This window comes from Bacillus rossius, chromosome 13 (assembly GCF_032445375.1).
Source record: "Bacillus rossius redtenbacheri isolate Brsri chromosome 13, Brsri_v3, whole genome shotgun sequence".
NCBI lineage: Eukaryota > Metazoa > Arthropoda > Insecta > Phasmatodea > Bacillidae > Bacillus > Bacillus rossius.
The window spans coordinates 2,862,159-2,879,669 of record NC_086340.1 but is presented as its reverse complement, the minus strand read 5'-3'; the positions used below and the strand labels follow the sequence as shown (position 1 = coordinate 2,879,669).

The 17,511-nt window shown below is 41.5% G+C and overlaps 1 protein-coding gene across 1 annotated transcript in view; it reads left to right on the top strand.

The window, feature by feature from the left end:
• LOC134538581 (unconventional myosin-XV) overlaps nucleotides 1–17,511 on the top strand; it is a 205,305-nt gene that overhangs the window by 10,562 nt on the left and 177,232 nt on the right. Inside the window, exons 2-3 of the mRNA XM_063380005.1 lie at nucleotides 7,197–7,284; nucleotides 17,226–17,336. Coding sequence (XP_063236075.1) covers nucleotides 7,276–7,284; nucleotides 17,226–17,336 — 120 coding nt within the window. The 5' untranslated portion in view covers nucleotides 7,197–7,275. The remainder of the gene's footprint in view (nucleotides 1–7,196; nucleotides 7,285–17,225; nucleotides 17,337–17,511) is intronic.

Below are 17,511 nucleotides of genomic sequence, written 5' to 3'. Positions count from 1 at the left end.
TTTTGTAGTAGTTTCGGTCCCACTCGCTAGATGGTAGCTTTCATTATATATTACTGTGGGGAGGGGGGAGTAGGCATTTTTCGCGAAAACATCTGAACGAATATTAGACTGGAACAAGGTATACCCGCACCTGCGGTTTCTTCCTTGTGATTGGCGGCTGTCTGCAAAAAAGGCCGTACCTTATTTGACCGTGACCATTCAGGACGCGTTTGCTTTCGCACTTAATCGCTGCGAATAGTGTTGTAACAAATGACATGTACCTGGAAGAAACTCATCCAATCACACGAAACACAGACGATACTAAAATGTTTTAACTTTCAGCTAGACTCGGAATCTTTTCGCGAGTCAACCAGGGCCGGCGCGTCCATACAGGCGAACTAGGCAACCGCCTAGGGCGCCAAGTAGCTGGGGGCGGCGCAGCACGACACATAACAGCTCATATAATATGTTTAACGATCATTGAAACTAGATGAAAATGGATTTTTGTAACAGTTTGGAATGTTTATATTGATATAAGTATTTATTTTAAGTCCACGGTGACCTGCTTATGATTTGTAATAAGTAAAAAAAAAAAAAAAACACAAGCCTGCTTACATTTGATTGTTGACAAAATCTTAGGCTTACGTGATGTATTTTGAGGCAAGGAAAATTTTTTGGTGGGTGGGGGGGGGGGGGGGCTTTAAGGTTTTTCGCCTAGGGCGCCATTTACCTAGCGCCGGTCCTGGAGTCAACACAGGAGGTTATGGGCCGGGTTCCGCGACGGCCTGCGAACTAACGGCGCTAGTAGTAGTGGAACAAAAGTCTTAACATTGGGTTTAGTGGTAGTTTCGTATTAAACTGGGTATATATTTTTTAAAACTGTTTCGTTTTAAACGTCGTGTGAAGTTTGTAATTTTTTAAAATTTGTTTGGGAGCTTTGTAGGGGTTTAGTGCATAGCAGTTTTCAGTATCAAGCACTAAAGTATATGGTTTAAAAGCACATACTTATAATAATTTTATTTGTATGTAGCCTCCTTTTCTCATCTTGTCAATTGTTGTTGCATGTTATAAATATTAGTAATAGAAATTGCGTTTATAATTTTTTCAAGTGTATTTTCATGTGTAATTATATAAGTGAGGTTATGTTCCTGTTTGTATAGTTTATTTGTATTATAGATTATAAGTTGTTACATTATTATTTAAAAAATAATAAAAAAAATATTTAATGAGAATTAAAATTCAGCATATTTATTGATTTTCATAATTAAATACATTATCTTATTTGTTTTACAAAATTAAATAATTAATTTTATTCATGTATTTATATTAATATTGATTACTGAGTACTTACTTAAATTTTTGAAAATGATTGAATTTATATTTTACCAACCATTTTTATATGATTACTCTAGTTCTTTTATTGTTTTATTTCTATTGATTATTTTCTTGCAAAATCAAAGTTAGTTATTTATCAACCCAAGTAGCCTAAGTATAACTTCTAACGCACATATGTAAAGTACACGCACACATTTTTTTAAATGTGATAACCAGATCCTTACCATAATACTTATCTTGATAGTGGCCCGGATATGGCGGTAGAATAGTGAACGTAAGTAGAATATTTTCCAGTATCTCTACTAAATTGGAATCCTTGAAGTTCTTGAAACGCCACTAGACAGTACCTAACGCATTTTTGTTTTAACAGTAGTGTGACGTATTGCGTGGTAAATACTAGTAGCAGAAGCTAACCCAAGTTTATAATAATTAGAAAACTTTAATGACTACTTTCAAAAACAAAGATTTTGTCAATTTTAGACAGTACCACTACAGAAATTTTAAGATTACACCGGTCCATAGTGTTGGTTACTTGTTACATAAAGTAAGTCATTAGTTTTTACAGTTTACATCTTCTGATACAGGTTATGAATTAAAAATTTTCCTAGCCTTTAAAGGGGCAAGTTACACATGTTGAATTTAGAGAGAGTGTGCGACATCTCACATCTAATATTAGGCATTTTCATCTTCCCGTGTTGGGCGTCATTTGATCATTTGATGAATTATTTCTGTGTCAATATATGTAACTACTTCATATTTATATTAAAAGGTTCGATTCAGATCCCTGTCATAGTATCTCGCCACTACTTTACCCGATTCAATTTCCACGAGCCTAAAACATATTTTGTAATAGAGACATGGCTGTCTCCTACTAAGCAGTGTTCAATACCGAGATATGTAACATCCCGGACTGACCTAATCGGAAAAAAAGAAGAGGTTGAGTTGCAGTACTTGTACATACATCTGTACAACATTATCATAAATTGTCGCCCAATTTTCCTGATCTGTAGTTGTACAAGATAAGAACACTTCATTTCTGGCAGCTGCTGTCTATCTTCTGCCTAACAAACAGTTTCCAACCCAAATCTCCGCAAACTTTATTCCATTTACAAAAGAATGGTATTGTAGCAGGTGATTTCAATTGCAGACGCCTATCTTGGGAATGTCATACGGAAAGTACCAGAGGATGGTCATTATTTGACCTCACAGCCACACTACAATTGAATATTCACCCATCTTAGGTACAGTTCAACATTTATACCACCTAGGATGCAACAAAACCCCTCAATATTGGGATATCATTATAACTTCTACTTACCCAATGGTAAACTATGTCACAACTAACAGGCTTTAAATTCTGGTCACCTACCTGTTCTTGGTAATATCAGTGCCTTATATGTACTATTACACAGAAACTGTTTTATGACTTCAAGAATGCAAATACTGGCTCCATTTTAAAGAAGTTATGTAAACAGTCACATCAGATTGAACTGTACTAAACGCTAGTGCTATTGATCTAGACTGTGCAATAGAGTTGTTCACTGAATTATTGGACAAAGCTGCTGATTCAGCCATTCCTCGGGAAAGGTTTACTTTAAGAGGAACAACACTCCCCGATCATATTAAAAATCTTTTAAGATCTCGTAATAAGGCCCGTAAATTATGGCAACAGATGGAAATACAGGCAATAATATTTACAATTCAATAAGGAATTCAAGTCTGCATTCAAAACATGGAGCACTGAATTGAAGATTTTCTAATTTATCTCTAACTTCTGCATCACTATGGAAGTTTATCAAGAACCTGAAAAGACAGATGATTGTGATTCCTCCACTCAAAGTAGGTGTTAACATATATGAGTATACAGAAGAAAAAGCTGAAATAATGGCAGAGCATTTCAAGAACACCTTTACTAATCATCACATATCCCAGTCAGTTCGCGTTCCAGGTATGTTCAACGCCTAAGATCCTCAGCAACTCATTAATGGTAAACCACTAGCTACAGCTAAAGGAATTCCAAAGCAATTAGGAAACTTAATTCTAAAGCTGCTCCTGGCTATGATAACATCTCAGTACAGTTTGTGAAAGCATTATCTTGGAAATCTGTTATATATCTGATCAACATGGTCAATGCAAGTTTGAAGATGGGATGTGTGAAGCAAACGTCCGCCATATCAGAAAAAAAAAAAAACTGTTGTATTGATGGGGAGGGGGGAAGGCTTTACGTCTGACGGCTAGTGCTCCGTCTGTATCCTTCCCTAACCTCTGCTCGGTGTGGGAGGGAGGGGTGGGGGAGAGGCGACCTGGCAACACTGTGCGGTCGCCTGCGTGTCACGTGATCGGGCGGCTCGCGGGGACTGCTGAGAGTGCGTGCTGCGTGCTCGCACTTCCTGCCGCGTGACCCCTCTGCTGGTCTGTCTCACGCCCGGGAGCTGCTAGCACGTCCACACTGTATACCATCGCTTACCATAACAAGTTTTAATATCTTTTTAGTTTAACTATTCCTTGATTTTTTTTTTTTAGACAATAAAGTACTGTCTACTGAAGGTATTATTCTGTACCTCTGTGAAACTGAAAAAAAAAAACAAAAAAATTCTCATGAGAGCAGTTTTAAGAATTTCAAATTGTTTCTCACTCTTTACTCAACAACTATTGTCTACCCGAAATACGCAATACGTGAATTCTTTACACATCTTAGTTCTTGGGGGTTGTGTGCCAATATAAAGAATGTCAAACGGTGGTCAAGTATATGGTTAAAAGTGTGTTATTTTTATCAAATGTAGTCACAAAATAAAGCTGAAGATTGGCGTTCCGGTTTTGCAGATGCGTAGCCTTGATGCACCGAGATTGTGCAATCAATGGGACTTTAAAAATCAAAATTTCCCCGTTTTTTAAGGATATGTACTACAGTTTTGAAGCTTGGTAGTGATGTTCCTTATTTTCTGTTTTTTTTTATTTAGCCCAGGTAACGACGGGTACTTCAGCTAGCATACATAGTATACAATTTAGTAGAATACGACGGATAGTCACTTTGCTATGGTCTTTTAAAATGTCCAGAGGTGTGATTACTGCATTAACGAAGGCAAATATTCGACATTAAATTAAAAAAAATAAACAATTTTTGGCATAAAAATTATTGAAACCAATATGGTGTAGGTATTCTTGTTCCTGTGTCCTCACAAAGTGCACCAGCTGTTGGAAACACCTCTAAACTAATCGATAGAAATATAAATGAATCTATTGGAAGATTGTTGGAGTGCGTGTTTCTCGCATGCCCTCGGTAGAGGTCGCTGTCGAGATATGTCCTGTGGCGAGGGTGGAGTGCTCGGAAGCCTTCTGTTCACAGACGAGAGAGCCAAACCGCCGATCGTGCATCTTCGGTTTTTTTTTATTTGTTCATTGTAAAAGGCTAGGTTAGCTACATTATAAATACTTTAAAACATTGTGGACGGTTGATTTGGTTAGGATAGCTAAAATAAAGATACTGTGAAATCATGTAAACGGTTTCCTAGCCCTGGATAGCTACATATTAAAAAGTTATTTGCTAAGCAACCATAAAATGATTTTACAGTATTTTTAATGTAGCTATACTTACCTAATATAACCAACCATCCACAATGTTTTAAATTATTTATAATGTAGCTAACCTATCCTAATCGACCGCAAAATTTAATGCCACACCGGTTTATACAATGCGATAGAACGGGGGAAAAAAAAGCGAGCATGAACTTCGGGGAACTTCGGGTGTGGCTCTCTCGTCTGTGAAATTAAGGCTTCTCGGAGAGCTCATGCCAGTCCTGGCATGAGTCAAGTCGAGAGCACTGATTGGCCAAGTGGTCCGCACCCAACGAGAGCATAGCCGTTCGACTGGAAAAAAAAAAAAAAAAAAAAACACACACACCAAATCAAAATGTGGTTCGTGAACAAGAAACGTGTAATTGGCAGCTTGTCCATGTTTTTGTCCATGTGTTAAACGAAGATTGTTTTAGTTTCTGGTTGGTGTACAGTTATCCTGAGCTTAGAGTGTGATAGGAACCAGAAATACGTAATAATGAATAGCCGACAATGCGAGAACAGACAGAAAAAAAAAAAACCAAGTGCTAGGATAAGTCTTCGTCTTGAAGTCATCAGCTATTAAAAGTGGCAGATAGAAGCAGAGACACGCGGACATTGTCCTGTTGGATAAGAACATACAAAAAAAAAGCCGGGGTTATGGGAGTTCGTTGACATACGACCAGAGGAACAAATACTTCCCGCATTTGAAAATTTAAATCTAAGTAAGGACGATTAGTTAAAGCCTGCTTTATGTAATTTGTCTCAAATTTGACGGTGATAAAAAGTAGCATCAGTTATCACTGTTTCGCTAGTCAGGGATGTATGTGAGTAGTGAGGTTACTACAAAACCAAACCTAAACCCATTTTAACTCCTTATGAAGTGGGATTTTAGAAAGTCGTAAAAATTAATAGGTTGTTTGTGTGTTTGGCTATCATTACAATTATCTTACCTCGTGCTTCATTAGCTTAGGAGATGTGGTTTATTATTATACAACCAAACCTTCGTTGTTTTACAGTCTTTCTGGTCGAATTAAAAAAAAATAATCGAAAAGACTCAGACGTTACTCTATGTGCACGTGATCCATGCTCAGTATTTTACTTTCCTTTATAGAACCTAAACTACACCACTATCACCCACTTAGGGGTGGAATTTCGGAAAGAGATATTAAATGTGCTGGTTAGTTTTTCAATGTTTGTTAGTCATACCTAATATCTTATTATAAAACAAACTTAACGCCTTTTTCACCGTTTTGCGGATTCTATATCGCATATATATATATATATATATATATATATATATATATATATATATCGACTATAAGCTAATCGCGAATACTGGCTGCCTTAGTTCCAATTTTCATAAAAATCAACAAATTGACAGAAGTTAAAACTATTGTTTTGACCTCTATCACAATTTATCACCACATTTATAATTTATTTTCAAATATTTATTGACCTAACAGACCGATTTATAAGTGTATTTAAGATATTAGAGCATTTCTGGTTAGAGCAGCACAGTCATTGGTGTTTCTAGTTTTATTTCAAATGGTTTTTTTTTGTTGAATTGATGTATGTTTAAGGTGAGATTCACCCTCATATCCTTTAATCAATTTGTGTTCTTGCATTATTTTGTATAGAATATTTTTTTTACAGATGTTCTGCTGTATGAGCATTTGTGTCATCTGTAACACATTTTATTGCAAGATACGTGATACTTGTAACATGATGTGGTCTTCACAGCTGAGTCACAAATACAAAATTCCTTTTAAAATATCCCGTTTTGAAATATGGCTTCATGAACAACTGACATACACAAAAAGAGGGTTGTCTGTAAAGTCGGTTTACGGACGATAATTTTACGTGATAACGTCATAAGAAAACATTGATGAAAAAATAGCATACTTTTTTTAATTTTCAAATATTATTTACATATTTTGCAAATTTAATTTAAATTATTTTGTTTAAATATAATCACGAACAATTAGTTAAAAAGCCCGCCTTAAATTAATTTGTTTGACATTATAGAAGATTTTCTCGCACGGTGGTTGGCCGGTTCTTGCACGCTAGGCTCAGGCGGAACGTGACAATTTTTCTTGCGTGCAGCCGGCGTTCATCGATTTATAAGACGTTATCACGTAAAAAAAAAAAAAAAGGGGGATCAAACTGCGGTTGAAGCCTAGTCCTGCTGTTTTGATTGGGGGTACACGACACGTGTTGTGCGAGTGCCTGGTGCTTATGCAGGAGGAACTCAGGCGTGCAAGGCGGGTTGCTGCTCGCACATCCTGCAGGCGCAGTGGGCGCGCTAAGCTTGCTTGTCTGCTCCACAGATGTCGCGGCAGTCTGCGGAGAGCAGCAGCTGAGCCGGTGGCCTAGCGGCGGGACTTGGCGCGCGCAAGTCTTTCCAAGATGGAGAAGGTGAGGTCCATCGTCCATGTACTCACAGGCTGTGTTCCAAATAGGTAGAAATGCGTGCTCACGTACTCGCTCTCGGAAGAGACGTCACGAGAGTGTTGTTCCATATAGTCGAGTGCGAGCACGAGAACGAGTGCGCATATCGAGTGCGTTTGAATGCATGCTCGTTGCCTACTCTCGTAACCATTGATTGTTTACGTTTACGTCTGGACTATTGATCTAAAACAATGGCAAATGAACAATGCACGTTTCATTGTAAGTACCTGTTCGTAATTAAACAACACGCGATGTCTTCATGTGATCTGTAAGACGTGGAACAAATATGCAACAAAGATTAACAAGTACGATACCGGTAATAGCACAGAAATTGACCCGGAGGTACAGGTTAGGATAGTTAATTTTAACACGATGAAACATAAACATATACATACATGCATTTAGATGATGGATAAACCAACGTACATGTCTTAATGAAGCTGTTAGCATTGCACATTGTTGTAGGAAACCTCATACACATGGGTGTGTTTACTTTGGAGTATGGTTGTGTTCCAAATGGCGAGCACGCATGGAGCATGCACTTTGCACGCAAGGAATTGTGGGTGTGAGTATGAGCACGAGTGCAAGTGCGAGTGCGGGGATTATTTGGAACACAGCCACAAAGCGAGGAAGATAGTGTGCCAACCAGTGGCGGATCCAAGGGGGAGGCACCAGGAGCAATTTCCCCCCCCCCCCCCCCCTTCCCAAAAAAACCAGTTGTCTGCTACATTAATATTGCCGACAAAAATGATTGTTCCTGAAACCAATAAAATATTTTAATATAATTAATGAATTTCTTGTAGAATCATAAAATATGGTGGTTGGATGTTACGTGTAGTGTGAGTAAATTAAATACAAATTTAGTAATTTTAAGACATTTTGTTCTCCGGCTACTCTGAAATCCTAGAGTGCCCCCTCCGAGGTGAACCTCTGGATCCGCCACTGGTGCCAACTCAGTGCTATAACTAACGCTCTTATTTTCTTTGGAAATCCGAGAACTTTGCGGGATTTAGAGGCATCCTAACTACCTGAAAGTCATTAACATTTCGAATGTAAATATTGGCAACTTTTTTTTGTGTACGTTGGTTGCTGGGAATATTACCCGTATTACGTTTAAGATAATTTTTTTTAAAATAAGGTACAACCAAAACACTATGTTAAAATACTTAATATTTTGTTTCAAATATCAAAAACTGCATAGACGCAAAGTTTGAACGCTGAAAATCATATCCTCTGTTTCTATAAAAAAAAACAAAAAAAACGAGCAAACGTAAAGCACACACAAATAATTTGTTTTGCTGCCATTTTTATTTCTTTGCTAACAAAATAATTCAACATTGACAAAAAAAAATTCTAAGTTTAATTTGTTGCCATCATAATCAATGCGCCACTCCGTTAATACACCATTACTTACATAAATCCCGAACTAAGAAAATTCGTAAAAAAAAAATACGTAAATATTATTATTTTTAGTTATGTTGTTATTTTTAAGAATATTCTATGTTTTTTTCCCCTCATATTTAAGACTTCATTTTTGATTTTGGCATTTCTCAACCGCACAGATTATTATTATTATATTTTTTTTAGTGGCCTTAAGCTGGGTTTACGAATGATTTCCATAAGAATTATAACTTAACATCGACCACACGATTAAGTAAAACTACATTTTCCAGTTTATGATTGACATAGAAGTCGTTAATTCCAACCAATCACATCACAAAACACATGGTTGGCCATTGTTCGAAATGGAGAAGCAGGTTTGAAATAGGTTATTAAAAAATGGGATAACTATCCAATTCTGTTGCATAAGAATGTTCACTCATGTATAAATAAATTCTTAATTACAAATATACGAATTCTAACCAAAAATACTGCCTCGCTCGGTCCAATACCAAGACATAAACTTCCGGCTGAAAGGTTCCGGTTTGTTGTGATTGGTCACTTCCCTTAAGTCTTAACGAAAAATATAAAATATAACCATTTCTGTTAAGTCTTAAGTCATCATATGGTTCGCACACGACCCGTCAAAATTCACACACGACAATCATAAACCATTCCACTAGTTTACATAGAGTCATATGGTAAGTACACGACTAAGTCTTAATTCTTAATTCTTAATTTTCAATCGTAAACCCACCTTTATTCCACTTATACAGTTCAACCCCCCACCACTCGACCGGCCCATGAATGTACAGTTGCACGCGCGCTTCATGACAAATGCGCAGCGGTGTGATAGCACGTGGCAGTCGTGCGCGGGTCGCTGATTCATAGTCGACGAACGATCCGGGGTCCCCCCTCCCCCTCCCGACACGCAGCTATAAGCCAGGCCTTCGATCATAGCGTGAAGCACTCGGGGTAACACAATTCCTATCTTTCAGAATTGTGGCGTAAGGCGTTGTCATGTTCGTAGCGCACATGGTATTACAGGGGTCGTTACCACAACGCCGAAATACCATAACGCCGAATGTCAAAATTGACCACAATAAATTACTTATATATAATACTTTTATAATACTTATATATAATACTTATATATAATACTTTATATAAAATACTTCTGATACAGGAGTAATAAATTATGACTTTTACTAAAAGGATAATTGTAAATAATCATATTGTAAATGATCACATAGTTATTTTGTTCGTTTCGGTACCATACGTGAGGGATTTTGCCACAGCTGAGGGCGGTTTATCATAGTTGAGGGCAGTGTACGATACCCGAGGACAGTGTACCACATCTGAGGGCAGTGTACGATACCCGAGGACAGTGTGCCATAACTGAGGACAGTGTATCATACCCGAGGGCGGTATGCCATACCCGAGGGCAGTGTGCCATAACTGAGGACAGTGTACCATACCCGAGGGCGGTATGCCATACCCGAGGATGGTGTGCCATAGTTGAGGGCGGTGTACGATATGGCCGAGGCGAGGCCGGCGCACGGAACAGTGAGCACGCGCCGCTCCCATTGGCACGGCCGGGGGAGGGAGACAATTAGCGGCGGCAGCGGCAGCAGGCAGCAAGCAGTGGCCATGGAGAGATGGTGCGGCTGAGGCGGGTGTACGAGTGGGCGCCGCCGCGGGGCGCGCGGCTGACGGCGCGGCTGCTGGGCCTGAGGCTGCCTCGCCCTTGCGACCGCCCCCAGCAGCCCGTGCGGCACCGCGTGCGGGGCTCGCGCGCCGTCTCCTGGAGGCCGTCCCGCCGCCGCTACCGCGTGGCCGCGCCGTCCCCGGGGCTGTGCGCCGGCTGCAGGGGGCGGCGCGCCCGGGCCTCGCCCGGCCCCGGCCCGCCGCCGGCCTTCCAGCTGCTGGGCCTCGTGGCCCCCGCTGCCGCCCCCGCTCCGCCCCGCCAGGTGACCTGCTCGCGAGCCAATCAGGTCCGTCAGAACCTTGCCTTATACCGAGCTTTAACTTTCGACGGACCGACGGTTTGAAATAACCATTGGCGTAGCTGTGTTCATAAGTTGGGGGGGGGGGGGGGGGACAAATAATGATTTTGATGTCATGTAAACCCATTCCCCTCTTACTAAGACGGGGGGGGGGGGGGGGGGTCCGGGGAGTCCTCCACCGGAAAAATTTTGATTTTAAAAGTGCAAAATAGCGCTTTTTGAGCAGTTGTTTTGTATCTAACCATTGGATACATCGATGTTAAAATTATTATTGTTTCCTTAAGATAAAATTTGATGAGTGAGGAAATTACAAATAAAGTTGGGGAGAATAATATTATAAAATAAAAATATCACTGTCTAGAAAGTTGGGGGGACAGTCCCCTCCACCCAAAAAGTTCAGGGGGACACGTCCCCCCCCCCACCCGCGGTTCCTACGCCCCTGGAAATAACCTCCGAAATGTTTACTGTCGTACATAAGGTTTTAAAAGTAGATTTATTCGTTTTAGCTGCTTCCATAAAATGTAATTAATTAACATACGTTTGAACATACTTTTGACAGCTGAAAATATTTAAATAGGCTTAATATCAGAGCGAAAAAGAAAATTGAATTGAATTATTACAATAAGTGCTTAACTTTCTTGATCGTCAATATATATATACAAAATAATATTTTCACCAGTAATTAAATTTTTTTGTGGTCTGTTGGCAGCAGTGAAATGAAAATTGAAAAGGGTATTTGACGGACGCGCGGATGACTGCGAGTGGCTCGGCTTGCCGACGGATCAGTGAGAGTCCAGACAGAGTCTCGGGGTACAGCGGCCCCTGCGGTGTTGGTGTTCTCTCACTGCTCGTGTGTGTCCGTCCATGGCGTCGCTCCATTGTCCTGCTGGTGGTTCCGCCCGAGCGGCGGCCATTGTGCGGCCCCTGGGCGTGGGTCCCAGCCGGCAGTCACGGTCCAGGCCATCCCTACCTACTACCTTTGAATATATATATACTGTATAGAAGTCGCGAGTGGATAGGATTTACTCTACGTTTTTCAGAAGCGTATGAGAGCAGCTTGGGAACTTCACCGGCTGCAGTGCGCTGCCGTAACGCCCTGCATCGTCTTAGTTGTTATTTACACGTTAAAGCGCAGCAATGTCGCCCGCTGTCATTCCCCGCACCCCCCCACCTATCATTCACTGCAGCTCGAGGTTGTTCAGCAGGAGGGGGAAGGGGTGTTTGAAGAGTTCGACACTTGTCCGCTAGGGACCACTACAAGTCGATGCCCTAGAGGTGGTGGCGATTGCGGCGGTGAATTAACCAACTACCTCAAACAGTATTAGAAATTTTAACCTGGGCTGGCGACTTCTATACAGTATATATATTCAAAGCTACTACTGATGTTTAGAGACCGGAAAACTTCGCGGATTCATTTCGCGATAGGCTAAAAATACAAATCGTTATACCTCAGCGCTGCCTCTGCTATCGGCTCACAACTCACCTGGATGACTCTGGGCCAATTGAGAAACACCTAAACCAAAGCTTTATCGAATCACAGGCTGCTAATACGCTGGAACGTCTCACAAGACAGCAGCCAATGAGTGGGGTGGAATTTGACCGAGTGTGCGTGGAACTATGGAGTTCATCCTGCAGTTCATTGAACCCACGAATTTTTTCCGGTCCCTGCTAATATTACAAATGCGTAGAGACCTGCAAAATTCGCGGATTCATTTAACTTTAGGATGGACTCCACAGTCCTTTAAATACTCGCTAAAATAATGACACCTGTCCGTTGGCTACTGACGCGTGAGACGTCTCAACTAGGCTGTCCGTAATTCGGCACACTCTTGGTTTAGTGTTTCCCATTGGCTCACAGTTCCCCGGATAAAATGTGTGCCATCGCAGAAGCGGTACGAAGGTATAGTTGTTTTGATGCTAGCCTATCGTGAAATGAATCCGCGAATTTTGCATGTCTCTACAAATGCGAGAGTGGGCTTGTCTGTAACGGATCGAGATGATTTTGTGTGTGTGTGTATATATATAATGTGCCGGAGAGTGACATGGATTACATATACGTAATTATGAAATTCCAACCCTAAGGGGGACAGGAAAAATTCGCGGGTACAGTGACCTGTAGGATGAACTCCATAGTTCTACGTACACTAGGTCAAATGTCACCCACTCATTGGCTGCTGTCTTGTGAGACGTTCCAGCGTAGCAGCCTGTGATTCGATAAAGCTTTGGTCGGGTGTTTCTCATTGGCCCAGAGTCATCCAGGTGAGTTGTGAACCAATAGCGGAGGCAGCACTGAGGTATAACGATTTGTATTTTAGCCTATGGCGAAATGAATTCACAAATTTTTCCGGTCTCTATAAATTCGTAAGAGGTATAGGACATATGCAAACATACAGTGAGTTTGGCTCATTACGCCATGTCCGCCACACGGCCATACAGTAAGGTCTGGCAACTTCCTACCCTTCTCCTTGGCGAAACCCACCCGCTTAGTGAAGCTGCTAATAACAGTTTAGTTTAGAACTTCGTCAATAGATGGCGTTGCCTTCAAATAGTTAGGCGCTATCGTCTGGTGCATCCGTCACGTCTTCTTGCCTAGGGGTTACCTGCCTTCCCACACAATGAAGCTGAAGATTGGCGTCCCGTGTTTGCTGATGCGTAGCCTTGATGCGCCGAGATGGTGCAGGCAGTGGGACTTCTAAATCAAAATTTAATATTTTTTTTCAAGTGTTATGTCGTACAGATATGAGACTCGGCAGTGGTATGGCTTATATTGTGTGTTTAGCCCGTGCAACGACGGGTACTTCTGCTAGTTATTTTATTTTTTTACGTTCTTTAAACGATGCATGTAAAGAGGAAATTTTGATTTAACACAATGTCTTGGACATACGCCATTACATGAATCACTTAAAAAAACGTACAATGCCAAGTATGGGCCACGGTACACATTAATAACTCAATTAGGAAACTGGAAAAGAAAATGATCCTTTAATGTCAGTGGTCTAATACTTGACTTTCCTCTGCAAATGTCGCAGCAACTGTGTCATCCCCAATGGACTAACTGTAAAGTGTCCCATTAACAGCAAATAGGCCCGTAAAACACCAGCAAAACCCAGTTCGTAGCTTTTAATTTAAATATTAGAATTTCACCACTACCGTAAAACACAGCTAAAAACTGCAGTGGCGTATGTCCAAGAAATTGTATCAAAATAGTCAACTATTCCACGATTGATGATAATTTTTGACGTGATAACGTCTCATAAATCGATGAACGCCGGCTGCACGCACGAAAAATTGTCACGTTCCACCTGAGCCGAGCGTGCGAGAACCGGCCAAACCACCGTGCGAGAAAATCTTCTATAATATATCAAACAGGTTAAGGCGGGTTTTTAAACAAATTGTTCGTTATTATATTCAAACAAATTATTTAAATTAAATTTGCAAAAAAAAACTGTAAATAATATTTGAAAAATAAAAAAGTATGCTATTTTTCATCAATGTTTTCTTATGACGTTATCACGTAAAATTATCGTCCGTAAACCGACTTTACAGACATCCCGCCCCCCCTTTTTTTAATAACATGAGGTGATAATTAAAGAATAAGATCGCCGTGCGATGATTTGCACGGGGACACACCAGCAGAGGTTGCGCCTGTGTTACGACAACGGCTTCCTGGGGCAGACCTGCAGGTCGGCTGCCGCCTGTTTCCGGGCCGGCGGGTAAATAGATCGCAATTAATGGATCTAATTAGTGTAGCCGTGCTTCCAGGCTACAGTCGGAGACGCCCACAGCCACTGCGCGGCGGGGAACCTACATATCACTGGTACTGCCCCTCGTGTGACTGGGACTGTTTGTAGTGCATCCCTGTTGTGCTGGGATGGGTAGCCTCACCAGCAGCCGGGGACGCACCACAACGCCGAAATACCACAACGCCGAAATACACTAACGCCGAAAAATGTAATTGCAGGACTGCCACAAACGTTAGGTTAGACTAGGTTAGGTTAGACTAGGTTAGGTTAGACTAGGTTAGGCTAGGTTAGGTTAGACTAGGTTAGGTTAGGCTAGGTTAGGTTAGACTAGGTTAGGTTAGACTAGGTTAGGTTAGACTAGGTTAGGTTAGGCTAGGCTAGGATAGGCTAGGTTATGTTAGGTTAGGTTATATAACGCTAGGTTAGGTTAGGTAAGGTTAGATTTGATTGTGGTATTTCGGCGTTAAGGTACATTTAAGAAACACACACAAATTCATTCAATTTTTATTTCGGCGTTGTGGTACAAATCAGTTTTCTAACTGTCGGCGTTGTGGTCAATTTTGACATTCGGCGTTATGGTATTTCGGCGTTGTGGTAACGACCCCGCGTCAGCCTCTGGGAATAGGCGGATCACTAACACCTCTCCTGTTTCATGTATACGTCTTATCCGTCTCCACGCCCGTGGGGGCCCCTGGACGGAAGGGGCGTATGCCCAAGAGCCGGGATAACAAAGAAAAACTAGGGGTGAAACCCTGTGAAGATTCTATGTGTTTTCAAACAGCACACTGCATTAGTGACAAGGGACCTTGAAATCTGTTTACCTAACATTCAAAAAATCGAGGATTTGAGTCTTAAATTCCCTTAATAGCGTACGTGCTGTATTATTTTGGTTGTGAGTTTTATGTTGATTGGTTGTAACATTGGTAATTCTGAAGGAAAGCCACTTTTTTCTAAAAGTAAAAAATTAATGAATAAAAATTTCAATTTGTTATTAGTTTTCCATCTTAACGCATGGTTAGGTTATGTGTAAATTTTTTACAAATCTGTTATATCGTGAGAATAGTCAGTTAGGTTAGGTTAGGTTAGCTACATTAAAAATATATTTATAATATTGTGGGTGGTTAGTTAGGTTACGGTAGGTGCATTGAAAATCATTTTAAAAGAATGGACGGTTGGTAGTTGGGGAATTACAAATTGAAATGTAGATATGTAATGTAATAGCGAGCGGCATGCTTCGGTAAACCTTCGGAACTGTTCGGGCATCCAAGTTACACGAAGTTAAAAATCTTCGGGTGTGCCCGAGGTCTTTTGGCGAGCCTGACAGTAGCCTTGATGTCTACTGCGTCACATCACCACGAGGACGACCTGCCATGGTCCAGTGGTCAGTCAAACCCCTCCCCCCCATCCCCCCCCCAATCCAGCCTATCACAGGCGAGGTCGCCCCAGGGAAACATGACGGACGTTGCGCTTCTCTCGCCACTGCCCCTGCTGGGAAGCCTTCTTTTCACAGACGAGAGAGAAATAAATATGGCGGTGTTGATAAAAGGATACTAATGGTCAATTAGGTTAGGTTAGCTACATGATAAATACTTTAAAACATTGTGGACGGTTGATTTGGTTAGGATAGCTACATTAAAGATACGGAATAAAAAACACGAACTTTGGGGAACTTCGGGTTTTGGCTCTCTCGTCTGTGAAAATAAGGCTTCCCCCAGCCAGCAGTGACGACCGCTGCTCTTTTGTCTGCGGATCGACACAGAAAACACGCGCACTTTTACAGAAAGATTCCTTTGGAAACCATCAGTTGCCAAGGAATAGTTTGTGTAACACTACAAGAAATACACCGCAACTTTTGCACACATGAAATAACGTTTTTTTTTCTCGAGATAATGCCGAGTTTTTTTATTACGGAAATTGGCGCGTAATTTAATATTTTAATTGATGTTTCATTCAAGCTTAATTTTTGTAAAACCATAGAAGACCTAATCAATTATTCTATAATTGTATTTAATTTTGGTTGTACATTGCTTATTATTTGCACCGTTAGTACTGGAAAGCTACTCAGGGAACGGTTTTACAAATAACTTAAAACTATTGGAGGCATTGGGACAACAGTAAAGCATAAATGCCCGGGTGTGAATCCGAACCCATTATTACTGCGAACACTGTTTTGCAGTGATGCAGTTGTTTTCATGTTAATGTATACAAGTTTACAAATATCTTAAATATTTGTTCTATTTAGAAAAACAAATATACCGCGCACAGGTGAAGGGAGCACTTGTTATCATCGTGGCCTGGTCTGACTGCGCTGTGTCCGTGTGCTACCTGAACAGCGGCGGTCGTCCGGTGCTAGCCGCGTCCGAGGCGTTTCGGCCGACATTGCGGTCGCCGTCGTCAGGGCAGAGCCCAGGGGTCGAGCAGCTGTTTAGATTGTGATCAGCCCCGAAGAGCAGCGGCTTGTTTGGAGTCAGAGCGATGAGAGTGACGAGTGACAAGTGTGACGAGAGTGACTAGTGACGAGTTTGACGAGTGACGGGTGTGACGAGAGTGACAAGTGTGACGAGAGTGACAAGTGTGACGAGAGTGACAAGTGTGACGAGTGTGACAAGTGTGACGAGTGTGACGAGAGTGACAAGTGTGACGAGTGTGACGAGAGTGACAAGTGTGACGAGAGTGACAAGTGTGACGAGAGTGACAAGTGTGTCGAGAGTGACAAGTGTGACGAGAGTGATGGAAGTGACTAGTGTGACTAGAGTGACGGGTGTGTCGCTTGTCGCAGGGGGAGCTGGTGTGGTTCGACCCCGGGGTGGGCCACGTGCTGCCCGGGGAAGTGCTGGAGTTCCACAGGGCGGCGCACGTGCTCACCGTGCAGGCAGTCATCGCCGGCAAGGTACGTGCCTCTGCACTCCCCTCCCCTCCCCTCCTCTCCCCTGCTCACTCGCGACTCTCCATCGCGGTCGCCTTGCCATTTTTTTTAACAATACTTAGAGACCTGAAAAATTCGCGGATTCATTTCGTGTTATGCTAAAATTCAAATAATTTTACCTCAGTGCTGCTTCTGCCAT